At 45.3% G+C, this 15,939-nt stretch overlaps 1 protein-coding gene and 1 long non-coding RNA gene across 4 annotated transcripts in view; both read right to left on the bottom strand.

Annotated features, from left to right (window-relative positions):
- The window catches only part of LOC119617336, a 37,039-nt gene that overhangs the window by 19,287 nt on the left and 1,813 nt on the right, over positions 1-15,939 (bottom strand). For all 3 annotated transcript variants that reach the window (XR_005233572.1, XR_005233570.1, XR_005233571.1), the window contains exon 2: positions 4,450-4,515. This is a non-coding gene — a long non-coding RNA (uncharacterized LOC119617336). The remainder of the gene's footprint in view (positions 1-4,449; positions 4,516-15,939) is intronic.
- Positions 14-2,070, bottom strand: adra2db (adrenergic, alpha-2D-, receptor b). The gene has a single exon (XM_017424113.3). The coding sequence runs from the start codon at positions 1,756-1,758 to the stop codon at positions 19-21; it is 1,740 nt and encodes a 579-aa protein (XP_017279602.2). The 5' UTR covers positions 1,759-2,070; the 3' UTR covers positions 14-18.

The following is a 15,939-nucleotide window of genomic DNA, read 5'->3' as shown; positions in this document are numbered from 1 at the left end:
CCACCCCCACCCCCCCAGCTACGCGCGCCTGGCCGTTCTGCATATGATTTTCTTAAAGGCTTTCCTGAAATCCCTGTTGAAGATGGTGTAGATGATGGGGTTCACGGAGCTGTTGCAGTAGCCGATCCAAAAGAAAAGTTTGAAGAGCGCGTCGGGGACGTGGCAGCTGGCCCTGCAGATGGCGTGCAGGCTGTAGGTGAAGAAGAAGGGGAACCAGCAGAGCACGAACACCCCCATCACCACCGCCAGCACGAAGGTGAAGCGCTTCTCGCGCATCTGCGCCACCTTGGTCTTGTTGGCCGCGGCCAGCTGCTGCCGCTCGGCCGGGTTCCGGCTGCGCTCGGGCGCCGGGACCCGGGCCGAGGCCCAGGACAGGCGGCAGCTCTGCGGCGGGCAGCAGTCCGAGCCCTCCACCTTCCTGCGCTTGGCGAAGCGGTGGTGGCGCGGCTTGGTGTCCGACGAGGAGCAGCAGCTCTCCTCCAGGTCGATGTCGTCCAGCTCGCCCTGCCGCGGCTGGCGGCTCCCGGAGCTCTGGCTGCTGGGACTCTCCGCCTCGAAGCGGTCCTTGTTGCGCGCGAAGCACGTCTCCGACTGGGAGGGCTCCCTCTCCAGGCCGTTCTTGGCCACGAACACGGTGGAGGAGCGCTGCTTGGCCACCTTGTAGATCTTGCAGTACACCAGGATCATGATGAGGCCCGGCGCGAAGAAGGACACCAGGCAGGAGGAGAGGATGTACCACGTCTCGTCATTCAGCTCGCACACCCACTCGTCGTGCTTGGTCATGAGGAGAGGCGGGAAGGAGATGATGGCGGATATGATCCACACCACGGAGATCATGGACTTGATGCGCTTTGGCGTGCGCTTCAGGTTGTAGCTCACCGCCTTCGTCACGGACCAGTAGCGGTCCAGGCTGATGGCGCACAGGTGCACGATGGACGACGTGCAGAACAGCACGTCCAGGGCCAGGTAGAAGGCGCACCAGGTGCTGCCGAAGAGCCAGTAACCCATGACCTCGTTCACCAGGGAGAAGGGGATGACCAGCGTGGCCACCAGGATGTCCGCCGAGGCCAGCGAGACCAGGAAAAGGTTCTGGGGCGCGCGGAGAGCCCGGCTCGTGAGCACGGCCACGATCACCAGCACGTTGCCAACAATCGTCACGGAGATGATCACGGTCACCACGAGGACGATGAGCCCCGCGGCCGCCTCCGTGTAGGGCAGGGAGGGCGGCGCGTCGGTGGAGTTCTCATCGCTGGAGACGTTTTCCACCCGCGGGCTCGGCTGGCTTAAATCCATTCTGCCTGCAAACTGCTTTTTAGTTTCATCCTTGAGTCGTTTCTTTGTGCTCCACCAAACATAAAAAACAGCCAAGGCTGGGTGCGCTGCTTTAAAAAAAAGAAATGAATAAAAATAATGAAAAGGAAAGAAAATAAAGCCGGCGATGGGTTTTTGCGCGTAACGCTCCTGGTTCCGGAGTGAGCCCCTCACGAGAGGCTGCGGATCTCCTGCCTTCTCCTTCCAAGAAGTTCTGCCACGCACAAAGTCCGAAAGATATGAGCAGAATACGAGAGAGAGAGACAGAGAGAGAGAATCCAGAAAACAAAGCAGCTCCTCTGATGTCACACCGCCGTGCGTAAAAAGCTGCTTTTTGGCGTTCCGGTGAGCACCTCCAGTTCGGAGAGAATCAGGAAGCGCCTCGGAAGGAGGTGGGGGGATGGATGTTCTCAGAGGAGGAGGAGGAGGAGGACTGGGGGCTGACATCACGCTGAGGACCAGCCCATCCTCTTCAACCCCAACCACAGAGAGCGCGAGAGGCTGGCGGCTTTCACGCGTCTCCTTCCTCCGGGGCGTGTTGTCGGCTTTTAGACTTTCACGCTTTGCTCTCTTTTCATTATTGATTTATTGCTCAGAAACCTGCAAATTTCAAATGTGCCACAATGTAACTGGGCATTGTTGTCTCTTGGAATGATCACCTTCCTGTTCTGGTTATGCGCCCTCCTCTTCTTCTTCTTTATTAGACATTTTTTTTGTTTTATATTTATCACTTTATCATTAAAAACAACGTCGGGATTCATCATTTCTTTTCAGTTAATCACCACAGATAGACACATTTGGTTATTAATGCCTTCATTTTGACAAATAAGACTAAAGCTTTGCTATCTGATGTTTTTAAAAAATGCAATTAAGTAAGATTTATTTAATGTTTCCGCCTCTCTGAGCTTCACTTGCTTTCATGAAAATGTGACGTTTGAAAGCGATCATCAAGTCTCAGCGTTTGAATAATGAACTTCACACAACTTTGTGCAGCCAGATATGTTTAGTTCCTGCAGAATGACATTTTAACTGATAAGTGACGAGTTCACTTGTTAAAGGGATAGTTCATGCATTGCTGACGTGGGGTTCTGTGGAAATGTTATGCAGTTAGTATCTTACCTGGTGTAGACAGCCTCTTTAGAACAACCTCAGGTTGTTCAGTTAAATTTGGACTGGACTGATGAGCTAATGGCTAGTGCTGCAATGTCCAGCATGTTGTTGGGTTTCAGGTGAACTAAACCTTTACATTACCATCAGCTTCGCATTACAGTTACTAACATATAACTCCATGGTTTATTATAATTACATGTCTGCTGGAAGAGCTACTGCTAACTGCTGCTGTTTGGGCAGTCTGAACCTGCCACTTGACCAGCCGTTAGCGGGTCTGTCTTTAACTCTGTTTCTCCAAACTGAAGTCGTTTGAGGAGCTATCAGCTGCAGGTAAGATAGTTATTTTTTTCTTCTAAACCTTCCTCACAACCCCACTTTGAAAGAGTCATGGGACTTTGTTAGTTTTTTTTTCTTTATTTAAAAAGGGATAATGCACATTTAACAAAGATGAGTACGTCATTCATCATGTAAACTTGACAGATTTAGACCTACAAGCTCATTTTTAGCTGTATAAATATCATTTATTACGGCCAAAAGGTGGTGTTGGAAAATATGGTGTTTTATCTCATCGTGTGTGTGTCTGTCAACTACTAAAATATCTCAGGAACCGGGTGAGTTTTAATGAAACTCTCAGGAAGCAAACAACTTCAGGAGTCAACCCAATTCAAGATGTCCACCAGAGCTAACCAACGTTAGCCAACACAACAAATGGCTGTCAGTTTTTACAAACACTCAGCTAAAAATCGAGGCGGTAGCAGCTGAGAGTCATTCGCAGCCCAAACCACGAGCAGGACATCTTGCAGCACGGCGTGGGACTGCTCACAGTTCTCAGGGTTTGACCTGAACAACTGCAGCTCCTTCAGTTCTCAACACGAGCTGATCTTAGCCTGGCGCTAAAGGCGGCGGGCGATATGCACCCCCCTTCAAGGGACGGGGTGAAGGTATTAAAAATATCCGCACCACGACCGTTACGAGTACCCGCAGTGCGTTTAATTCGTCTGTTTATCAGGAAGTTTCGACTCATTCTTCAAGTTTCTGTTATTTACTTGCGTTGGAACTGAAAGGAACGACGCCTGACAGTCATTTATGGCGCTGCGTCCGCTGAGAGACACTGATGGATGTGGACTGTGGAGGTATAACCGCACACCCCCCAACCCAACCCGGCAGGACTTTCAGCAAATGCGACGGGGGAGCCTTAAAAAGAAAAAGAAAGAAAAAAAAACAGCTTCTTTGCAGCGATCAACTGATCTGCATTGGAACGTGTGAGATTTCCGAGCACATTTGTCAGGGCCTGCCTCTCTCTGAAGCAGACTTGTTTACTCGCTCGGTCACTCCTGCCTCTTTCATACGCTAATCGAGGACGGGCTTTCATGCTGCTGCTGCTGCTGCTGCTGCAGCTCGGAAGGTGAGCTCACCTGTTGTCGAGAAGCGCACATCTGTTTGCTCTCGAGGTTTGGGTTACATAAAGGTACGTGTGCAGCTGCGGCAGGCAGACAGACTTACAGCCAGGGAATATTTACCTGACTTCAAAATAACCAACGACGCAAAGAGACAAACACACTCCCTCCCTGCCTGGCTCCCCTGTCGGGCGTCGGCGTGCAGTAGAAGAGTGGAATATAAACGCCGTCTGACAGACAGACGTGCATCACTAATTCTGGATTTGGATTATTTATATATTGAAGCACACAGCATCTGCTGGGAGTGCGTTGGACTGGGACTCGTACCCCATCTGAAGCTGCGCGGGCGCCAGCGTCCCTGTTCACCCCTGAGAGGGAGTTATGTAGAGGCTTAAGAAGAAGAAGAAGAGGAAGAGGAAGAGGAAGAAGGAGAAGGCCGACCGCAGCGAGACGAAAACCCAAGCGGAGACGCGGCGAACTCGGCAGAGGGAGAGGAGGAGGGTTCGCGCGGTTTTTGTCAAGCCTTTTTTTTCGCTCTCCTCTGCTCGGGCCTATAAATAAACGAAACAAGACGGCGCAGTGTGCGAAAGGTCATGTGCCGGGTTAGTGTCACCTCGTATCAGTGCCTCACCTGTGGCGCCGAGGCAGAGAAAGCACTGCTGCTGGGAAACCCACTGTCCTCCGCCGAATGCATGCTCTGTAGAAGCAGGAAAAAAAGATTCAGTTGATGGCTTCGTAACCTCGAGGGACACAAGATATTACATGCAATAATAATTATAGCAACTGAGTACAGCCGCGCAGCTCTGATGGAAGACTTTTTATTGCATTTCTAATGACTTAAAGCTGCAATAAAAATAGATTTAGTTTATTTTAGGCAAAAAAAGAACAAAAGAAGTCTCAGCAGCTGTTTAAGTTATGGTTAAATCAAATGGTTCCACACATTATATAAGTAATGAGTATAAGTAATCACTGGATGTACATCATGTATGTCAGCTTTTCCACAGAAATGATGCAACAATTCCTTTTATTTTCTGTTTGCAGATGTAAATAAAGTCTAATAAGAACTATTACTAACTAATTATCTGACAGAACATCACTCAAAAACGACCAGACTATCCCTTTAACCACAGCCTTTACATCTGGATTAGTTGAAACAAAAAGCATGATTTATGACATGTGCAACAAAACCAAAAAGCTCGAAAGAAATGAGAGAAAACCTACAAAGATCCAAACTTACCTGGAACTGAATGTTTTACACTCAACTCTTCACCCTTACATATTTCTCCACACAACAAGCTGCCAAAACCTTTTTGATCTAATCTGAGAGCTTTATTTCTGTGATCCAAGGAGAGCTAAATATAAAAAAAACTAAATATAAAAGTCTAACACGGGTTTCTTTTAGCCTTTCATGCTTTCTATTAATAAAACAACAGACTTCCTGTTTCCCTGGCTCCAGCTTCCTGGTCTGTTAAAGTCATTAAATCTGATGAGAAACACAAAGAAGCAACAGTTTTGTCCCTGTCCCCCCCCCCCTTTGGCTAAAGGTTAAAATCCAGCTAAATCAAAAAAAAAAATGACAACAATGGATTAGAGAAAATGTTTTTGTTGTTGTTGAAAATGCAGTCCAAGCTTTGAGCGACGAATGACTTCATTAAAACTGAGCTGTTCATTTTAAAAGCAGCAAAAAGGCTGGCTGAAAGCTAAAAGTAGCAGAATGGTAGCTAAAAGCTAAATGTAGCAGATCAGTAGTAAATATAAAAGGCCAGCTAGAAGCTAAAAGCAGCACATGCCGTCTAAAAGCTGAAAATAACAAAAGGCTAGCTGAAAGCTAAAGGTAGCAAAAGGCTATTTAAAAGCAGCATAAAAAGACAAAAATAGAGGCAGCTTGCTAAAGCAGATTTCAAACAGAGCCGTGTGTTTGAAGGAACTGAAGAGCTCTGAATGTTTTTCTGTGTGAAAAAATTTGTAAATCAATTCAAATATTCTGAAAGTTTCAAAACCTAAAAGTTGCGGCACCCATCTCCTAAATTGGCTGAACGTTTCGAATATATAAACGGCTAAAATAAAGTAAAATCTTTCAAAAATGATAAAAGTTACTAAAAAAAAAGGAAAGTCATAGCTCTGTTCTTCTAAATGAGCTGAATGTTTTGATGCATGAGTGGCTAAAACAGCACAAAGTATGCAGGAGTAATTAGATGGTACCACACACACACACACACACACGCCATTAACTTCCCAACCAATGAGCCCATTCCGTTCTCATAAAGAGTAAAACCACTCTCTTGCAGGGGGGCCCTGATGAGCTAATTGCCGCGCCACATGTTGCACACATGACCTCAGCGTGACGCAGATGCCCTGTTTGTTTATCGTCTCATTTTCTACGTATTAGCAGCTGCGTGAAGTCACAGACGTGTTGGGAGCGGCACAAACGTCCGCAGAGTGGCTCAGATCGCTTTCCAACCCGTCAGCTCATCGATCATCAGATATGAGCCGTGATTTGACAACTTGTCCCGCGGCCAGCAGGTAACGTTTTTGAATGATGCGGCTTTAGTGATAATTACTGCCGCCGGAAATGATTCATTTCTGTAGCTGCCATTATTAGTATGCAGGCTGAACACGTTTGCTGCCACAGATCTGCTCCATTTTCTTCGACTACAGAGCTGATTTGTTGAGATATGCTATATATTGTCAAAAAACACCCATCCAGATCATTGAATTCAGGTATTCCAGTCACTTCCACGACCACAGGTGTGTAAAATCAAGCACCCAGGCATGCAGACTGCTTCTACAACCATTTATAAAAGAATGGGTCGCTCTCAGGAGCTCAGTAAATCCCAGTGTGGTACCGTGATAGGATGCCACCTGTGCAATAAGTCCAGTCGTGACTAAATATTCCTCAGTCGGCTGTTAGTGGTTTTACAACAAAGAGGAAGTGATTGGAAACGACAGCAACTCTGCCATGAAGAGGAAGGCCATGAGGCCAAAGAGCTCGTAGTTTTGCTCATTTCAGGTGAATTTATGTAGAAACATTGTTTTTACCAATAACTTTATATTTTTTCAAAGTTTATACAACACCAGCTCAGTTGCCAAAGAGGGACGTTGCCGTTTTGAATGGCTGAAAACTAAAGCGCAACAAAAATGACTTCTTTCTACCATTCTGAGCTGAAAGAACCAGCAGCTTCTTCCCCTCTAACCTCAGCATTTTTAGGGCCAGTCAAGCAGCTCGAAGGGTGTTTTATTCTACATTATGTTATTTTTCAAGCTAATACACTCATAAACATGAGAAGAGGTGCAAATGATCTGTTTAAATGTAGAAATTAGTTCATGTTTTTTTATATCTCTGAAGCCATGGGTGAGCTGGGCTCTCTTTTATAAATCATTAGCTGCATGCACGTGCACGAGCCGGCGTTCCGCTCCCATCTTTGGGCTGAATCTTAATCCCGAAGTCAATCGATTTCAATCAAAACTCCCGTGAGCCCCACAAGCGCAAACAGGATGCACGGTTTGACTGGAGCTGAGGTTTGAGACTCCTTCTGAGAGAAGTGGACAAAATGAAACGCTTCTAATTTGTGGATTGGAATATTGAGTAGAACAAAAAATAAATAAATAAATAAATTCACTGAGCTAAAAAAAAAAAAAAAAAGCAACAGAGGCGTTCGGTTCTGTAAGATTTCCCAAAAACAGATGCTGGCAGAGGAAAAGAAAAGAACTGCTTGGAAGACAAATGAAAGAGAAGGTTCTCAAAGCGTGGTTGGAAAGATGTACGGCTAAAACACGTGCAGGAGAAGACGAAGTCTTTGTTTTTTTTTCTGTTCCATAAAGTCCAAAGCTCAGCCGATGGTCACCCTCTACACACCTGCGGGAACGAGTGACAGAAGCTCCAGGAAGTGTGTGAAGTCATTCTGAATGCTACTTTTAGCTTTCAATTCGCCTTTTGCTACTTTTAGCTTTAGCTTTTCGCTAATCTTCAGCTGCCTTTAACGAGCCTTAGCTTTCAGCTAGCCTTTTGCTACTTTTAGCTAGTCCTTTGCTTTTTTTAAAAAAATTTTAACTAACGCTTTGCTTCCTGATAGTGTTTTGCCCCTTTTAGCTAGTGTTCTAAGCCCGAAACATCCGGTTTTACGGGCTGCCGTGTTGTGTTTTTGGAACCAGAGTCTGTGCACTAAGCCCCAGCCTTCAGCCCCGATGGAACGGACGCTTCACTGAGTGATCATTTATTCAGGGGTGATAATGTTTCTGCCTATTTGTGTGTGTGTGCGGGCGTGTGTGTGTGCGGGTGTGTGTGTGTCTGAATGTTAGCAAATTGCCTCACGAGCCACTGGACAAACTGTAACAAAGCTTGCAGGAAGTAATGACTGGGCGTCCACCTACAGCTGATTTGACTTGTGCAAACCCGATCCAAGATGGCTGCCACAGCCAGCTGATTTTAGAGAAAGGGCCACAGCTCAGTCAGTTTGACAGAGATTGGGCTAAACTCTGATGTGGCTGCAGCTGAGGGTCATCAGTAACACATACTCTGAGCGTGACATCTTGCAGGATTTGATGATTAGATAAATAATGTTGTTTTGAAGTTTTGACCAGAACGGCTACAACTCTATCTTTCCTCGACATAAGATGATCTCAGACTGAAACTCTGGCATGAAAGGTGGCGGGTGATATGCATTCCTTCAAGGAAGCCCCGGCCCTAACTGGATCTTTAGGAGCTCACAGGGTTTTATCCTAATGATTCCTTTATAATTAATCCTTATGATGAAGCAGTTGTTCCTGGAGAAACGGAGAAGCCCTCCTGCAGAACACTGAGTGTTGGCTGCTTTCTTGCCTTTTCCTTTCCTCTCTTTCGTTGTGAAGGAGGCAGTTTGGCTGCCTGAGCAGAACCCACTGCTGTATTACGTAACGTTCCAGGAATAAAAAGTCTGTGGTGGTGTGTCGAAGCTTCAGCTTGGGTTTCAGGTGATTCGTTATAGGAAACATTTTCCCGCAAGGAAATTAGGTCGACAGCATCCATGCAGACTCGGAATCATGAGCTAAACGCTGCAAATGCACGAGTGATTAAAGGGTTCCCTGGATCATTTTGGTGTGCGTTTTTCGGAGGGGGATGCAGCCTCTACGGGAGTGGGAAGGAGTCTCTGCGTGCCGCAGCAACGCTGTGAATAACGTGTTCTTTTCTCAGCCATCACAAATGTTACACATCTCCCACCTTCTCCCAATGCTGCCTCGGCTGTTGGTAGACGTGTCAGATCAGAGGAATAAAAAAAGCACGCCTGGCGACCTTTTGTTGTGTCCTAAACGATTAGGACTTTCCTCAGATTTTTTTTTTCCTCTACAAATTTTAACAAAACCACAGTAGAATGTGAAAGCAAGACTGGATTTATAAAAAAAGGGGGGGGGGGGGCTGTTTATCCAATAAAAGGGTTTAAGTTAAAAGGACAACATCCATCCATCCATCGATTCATCCATCCTCCACCTATTATCCGTGGTCGGGTCATGGAGGCAACAGGTCCGGGACGGAACCCCAGACCTCCCTCTCTCCAGGGAGACTCTCCAGCTCCTCCTGGAGGATCCCAAGTCATTCCCAGACCAGAGAGGATCCATAATCCCTCCAACGAGTTCTGGCTCTGCCCCGAGGTCTCTTCCCAGTGGGACATGCCTGGAAAACCTCCAAAGGTAGGCGTCCTATTCAGATGAACCACCTCAGCTGACTCCTTTTGTTCAAACCTTCTAGGCAGAAAGAAGACGACTAAACCAATCTTCCAAGATGCAAATAATGAAATATTCATCTTTCAACTATGACTAAAATAGCAGAGCTTTATCTGTGCACAAGGTGCAGGAATCATTTGGAGTCCTCTCCACTGTGGGATTGTAATAAATCGCTGGAGGACAACATTCAAACTGCTCTTGTTTTTTTGTTTAAGTCGCTACAAATGAGAAATAAAAGCGAGTAAAGAATTCTCTGAGTGGGGTTTTGGACCAAAAACCAGCTGCAATGGCTTCAGTGAAGTCATTAACGATCAGACTCCTACTGGCTTTAACAAACCCAGTGTTTGCTCGGCAGTTGTTGAGTGGGATCTACTTGAACAGATCCGTTAACGTTGTTCCTTCAGTTCTTTGTAAGTTGAGCCTGTGTGTTGTTCTTACAGTGTGTGACTCGGTCAGCTTCTTTTTTTTTTTTAAACACGTACAGAGCTTAAACTCAACCCGTTTCCGCACCAACAGGTGGCGTGAGATCTCTGTTTAAGACTTTGTCACAACGCGAGACGGCGTTCCTTTGCGTTCCATCGAGGACTGCTGGGTTTGTTCACAGAAACGCGTCAGACGGTGTTTAACCGGAGCAACAGCGTGCCGACGAACACAGGAACGTCCCAAGATCCCAGCTTCAAGTGGCAGATACTCAAACCTGAATCCGCTGTTTAAACACAGGGACACGATCAGGAGTGTGCTTAAGACTTGAATCTTCAAACCTTTTTTTTAATAAAACATGAGAGGAAAGGTTAAACTCGGTCATTTCTGTGAGACTGCAGCCAAGCTGTGTGATTTCTCAACATTGGGGGGACTTCGTAGCTCTCCGCGGCCCCTCGTGTCCTGCGGCGGTAAAATGAAGCCGTTGTTAAGTTCTCCGTCTCCTGGGTCCTCAGGGCGCGCAGCGCACTCCCCAGCGTTTCGAAACGGATTCTTAGCATTCAGGTGTGGGACCTCTGCAGCCGGCCCGAGCCCTCGTTAAATTAGTTTGGTTCTCATTTCGTCCCTGGCCTCGTTCCACGTGCGTCGTCCCGTTTTAATTAGCTCCCTTTAAATCACAGACAGCAGCTCTGTTTACCAAATATGAGCGCTTTGGCTCAAAACACCCTTCAGCTCTATCAGAACTGATTCATCACTTTAATTAAAAACTGATTTAAAAAATAAAGGAGAAAAAAATGACTTTTTACATTCATGACTGCCACTTTTTTTTGTTTAAAAAGTGTAAATTTTAACTTGTTCCTCAGAGTTATCTTTTGATGATGCAGCACATTGACGGGGTTTTTTTTCGCCTGGACCTACGTGCTTCTACATGCTTCCTAAAAAAAACACCTGTGAGGGTCCTGACGCAGCGTTTCCTCCTTCATATCTGCCCGGAGAGGGATTCTGGTGCGGCGCCCGTCGTCCCGTGGGCTTACAGGCCGCAGAATGAGTCACCGCGCTCTGCCTCCGGCTCTGCCAATCAAACGAAGCCTTGTTAGGTCAACTCTGCTCACACCTGACACTCCTCTAACCTGCTCTTTTACTTATCTGCTGATCTGTCTGTTTCTCTCTCTCTCTCTCGTGTTTTTTTTCCAAGCATCACATCTCTGACCATCTGTTTTTCGCCCCGGCCCGTGTCCCTGCTGCCCCGTGGCAGCGGTCCTGAGCTCTGCAGTGCGCAACGGAACGCCGTCTGCCAGCGACGATCGGCAAAAACAGGCAGCTCCGGAAAAACAAGGCCTCCGCCGTAAACATGTGAAAATCCGAACACCAGATACAAACGGCGAACCATCATGCCGTCTCATCCGAATGTGGCGATTTGAGACTATGTGAAAAAATGTGACTCTGTGTATAAAACTGCGGTCACGACCTAATCTAATCCTAATCTGCCCTCTTTTTCATGGGCTCAGTGTTATCCAAAATATTGCAATTTAAAGACACGCAGCCCAAATGAAATGTCTTTTATTCATTTTTTTGGTAGTATATATTTACACGTGGACATGCAGGTCCTCTGGCATCCATAATGGGGTGCTGCAGCACCCTCCGCACCCCCTATTTCCCACTGCCTCAATTTTAGAAGAGTTCCATTTTTCTGGTTAAGAACTATGTCGTTTTAGTTTTCTCTCACAGGTTCTAATCAGAATGACAGTTTTGTGGGGTCCTGTGGGAAGAGTAGAAACTAAGAAAAGTCCGGCCGGTTGTGGCTCCGTGAAGAAGCTCAGCTCGGACTGAACCGACGAGCTGCCGGCTGGTCTGAGCGGGAACAAGGCCAGACTCCGGAGTGGACTCAGAACTGATCCCAAACGCTACTTTCACAGCCTTCACGTTGCTTTCAAATCCACATCCCGAGATCATTTCTACAGAACTCATGTGGGTATTTGCAAACGCACAGCAGCAGCTAGCTGTAGCACTTCCTGTACAGCCTGAGGCCCTTTGAGTAACAATAATTCTTTGTATAGATGAACTGGAAACGTTTCTGAAGTAACGTTTGCGTCTAAACTTCTGGAGACTGGAGTTGCTTTAAGGTCAGCAGGACTCCACGTTCGGTCCTGCTCGGACTAGCCGTTAGCTCATCAGTCCACAAACTGAGGTTGTTCAAAGAGCGATCGACAACAGGTAAGATATCAACTGAGAGTAGGCTTTAAAAACCACCAATCTTCTTTAAGGAAGATGGAATCTGAAGATGTTCTCCTTCTCTGCCTTTAAACCGTATATTCGGGTGTCTGATTGTTTAAACCAGCAAAACTTTGGAAAAGAATCCAACCCTGTAACTGTTTTTTGTTTTTCTTCCAGTGAGCAGATTAGATTAGCTGCACTTAACCTCTTGCTTCTTCACTAACTGCATAATTATCATCAAAAGATATCAGTTTCATTTAGCTTTAAAAAGACACAAGCTAACAGGCCCACTGGAAAACGTACCCGTAAATTAAAATAATTAAAGAAGAAGGAAGCAAAAAAATTTTTTTGAAATAAAAAACTGTTTGTTTTTGCAGAAAAACACACATTCTCTCTTTCGCTCTCTCTCCGAAGACAAAGGAGGAGTGGAGTGAAGGGTCTCATTACCCCCCCCCACACACACACCCCTGGAATCAGCTGCAGAGAATGGAGCCCAGAGTCGGACGGGATGAGGGCTTTGGTGCTCTAATTCGGTCCTATTTGGATCAGCGTCTGTCACTGACGTTTCATTAGGGCTTCAAGGAAATGTGCGTGGACTAAAGGAGGTCGTTATGTTCAGGGCTATTTACAGACGTCCACAAACAGAACCACAACGAGCTGGGCCGGGCAATGACGGGTTTGTTTGTTCGTCTGTAGCCCCCTGACCCACTGGATGGGTTTCAATGAAACTTTCAGTGAAGTAAATATCTGACATATGTTTACAACTGACTTACTTTTGGAGTCGCCCAAATTCAAGATGGCCGCCACAGATAGACCACGTTATCAGACACAAAAATGTCTCTAACTCAGTCAGATTTACAGAGACTGAGCTCAAATTTGAAGCATTTGACTGCACAGGAGCATTTCTTTCATTTTTTTTAATATCCTGGTTTCCTCATCAGTTTGTTTTCTAACTTAGGTTAGACTTTCTTCAGCCATGTTAGATTTATTATTTGTTTTTATCAGGCCTAATGAGCACAACATAAAGCAGCTGTCAGAATGCCGGGTCACGCCGTATTCCTGCCATCATGAGACATTATGGAGGTGAGATGTTGAGTTTGCTCCGGTTTCCTGTTTTCTCCGTGTGGTAAAAGGATCAGGAGGGTTTCCAGAGCGCAGCCGATGGACAGACATAAACACAGGCTTTACGTATGAACCATCGTAATAAAGTCCTCACTCTGCTGAATGGATGTCAGGAGGTTGTGTGTGTCTGACTGCGATGACTCATCCTGCCTGATATTCCTTGCAGCGTGGAGCGCTTGGAGACATTTGAGGTTAATAACCCTTTTCATCCAATTACACCAAACAGCATGACAAAAAAATAATAATAAAAAAAATATATATCTATGTTTCTTTGAAAAACAAAATGCTAGTTTCAAAATGATTCTGTTTTCCTAGAAAATGTGTGGCTTCATTACTGCAGCCAATGAAATTGAAGCCAAATTTGGATATTTAACTATTAAACGAATGGCAGAAACAGAAACAGAACGCTGAGCGCTGCTAAAGAAGCTCGAACTGAAAGAAACAAAAGAGCTAAAAGACAAAAGCAGCAAAAGCCTACTTTTGTCTTTAGTGCTTTGCTAAAAGTAGCGAAGCACTAGCTGAAAGCTAAAAGTAGCAAAAGGCTGGCGAGAACGTACACCAGCAAAAGGATAGCTAAGAGCTTAAGGTAACGGATAGGTAACTAAAAGCTAAATTGTAAAATGCTATTAAAAAGGACAGCTACATTCAAAAAGTAGCCAAAGGCTAACTGACAGTAGGATGAGGCTAGCAAGACGCTAGAATGCGGGTTAAAGTGTAAGGAAGCAAAAAGCTAGCTAAAAGTAGCAGCTAGGTAGCTGAAAGCTGAAAGTAGCAAAATCCTAGCTAAATGCTAAACACAGCAAAAGTGTCAAGCGGCTTGTAGCGTCAAAAAGCTGGCTAGAATCTCCTAAACTATCAAAAGGCTTGCTAAAAGGTAAAAGGAGAAAATAGGTTGCTAAAAGCTAAGAATTGAACAAGATAAGATAAGATAAGTTTTCTGATCTGTTCTTATATATATATATGTGTGTGTGTGTGTGTGTGTGTGTGTGTAAGAACAGATCATTCAGAGCAGTTAGGAGTTGTGGTTGCCCGGGGAAAGAAGCTGTTTGAGTCGTGCTGTTCTACTTTTTCAGCTTCTGCAGCGCCTGCCAGTGGGTAGATCAGTAGATCAGTAAAAAGAAAAAGTCCAGGGCAGGTGGGGTCATCCGTGGTTTTCCTTGTTCTTCTGAGGCATCGGGAGTGAGATATTTCTCCATGAGAGGGCAGAGAACAGCTAATGGCTCTCTCTGCAGAGCTTTCAGGTTCGTCACAGCGCAGCCTGAGCACCGTGTTGTAGTTTCAGTCTGTCAAAATACACTCAACGGTGGACCGATACATGTTACACCAGTCTCCTGAATGAGCTGAACGTTTTGATAAAAGATTGGCTAAAATAGCAGCAAGTATGCAGAAGTATAAAAAAGGAACATACAAAAACTAAAAATAAAAAAAAACAGAAAAACAACAGTGTCAATCGGCGTTCACACAACAAAGGTGTTTTATATTTCATGAAAAACAGGAAGTCACAAATGAGGCTGACAGCTCTGTGTGACCTTTATGACAGCCAAGCTTTAACTAATTGTTGAGGATCGCTTTAAAAATACAGAAAAGCTATAAATAATTCCTTATTCCCCAGCTTGACAGGGTGTTTATAAAATCATTTAGTTGTAATTTCTCATGTTTAGAGGCCTCGCAGTGTCAGATACATTAAGGGAGCAGCAAACAGGGAAGGCTTGAAGCACAACAAAAGAAAAAGGGGGGAAAAACACCATTAATTTTAGAAAATTTTAATTAAAAGAGAGTGTTAAAGAATACCTGGTCTGAGGTCAAGTTTTTAGCTAAACTGGAAGCATTTTTCTCTGTATTTTTCAGTTGTCTACGCATCATATTTATCTGCATGAGCAGGTGTCTCTTTTCTCCAGCTTTAATACAACCTGAGTGCCATCTAGTGGTGATAAATGAGATTACACGCAGACTCGTATGAGTTTGGTTGGATTCTTGTTATTTCAAAGATCACATTTGCCTTTATATGCCTCATAAAGTGGTGGAGAAGAGAGTCAAGGCAGGATGGAGTGGAGGGAGAAAAGTTTCAGGAGTGATTTGTGACAAAAGGTTTACAAGACAGTGGTGAGAGCAGCCATGTTGTATGGTTTGGAGACAGTGGGATGGACAAAAAGACATGAGACAGAACTAGAAGTGGCAGAGCTGAAGATGTTGAGGTTCTCCTTGGGAGGGACGAGGATGGACAGGATAAGGAATGAGGTCATCAGAGGTCCAGCACAGGTTGAAGGACTGGGAGATAAAGTTAGAGGCCAAACTGAGATGGTTTGGACATGTGCAGAGGAGGAACAGTGGGTATATTGGTAGAAGGATGTTAGAGACGCAGCTGCTAGGAAAAAGACAAAGAGGAGACATATGGATGCAGTTAGAGAGGATATGGAGGTAGTTGGAGTGAGGACAAAGGACACAGAAGACAGAGATAGATGGAGGAGGACGACTCGCTGTGGAGACCCCTGCAAAGGGAACAGATGAAAGAAAAAAAAAAAGAGTAGACATGTGTACCTATAAATCATTATAGATTAACTGCACTAACACAGGTTATGTGAGAAAGGCTTCTGTAGAATCAGGCCAGGCAAACACAATATGAGAAAAAGCTTCATACAGTTTTAAAATAAAATCCTGTTCAATTTTG

Source organism: Kryptolebias marmoratus, linkage group LG9, assembly GCF_001649575.2.
Source record: "Kryptolebias marmoratus isolate JLee-2015 linkage group LG9, ASM164957v2, whole genome shotgun sequence".
In the NCBI taxonomy this organism is placed as follows: Eukaryota; Metazoa; Chordata; class Actinopteri; order Cyprinodontiformes; family Rivulidae; genus Kryptolebias; species Kryptolebias marmoratus.
This window is presented reverse-complemented; position numbering and strand designations above follow the sequence as displayed.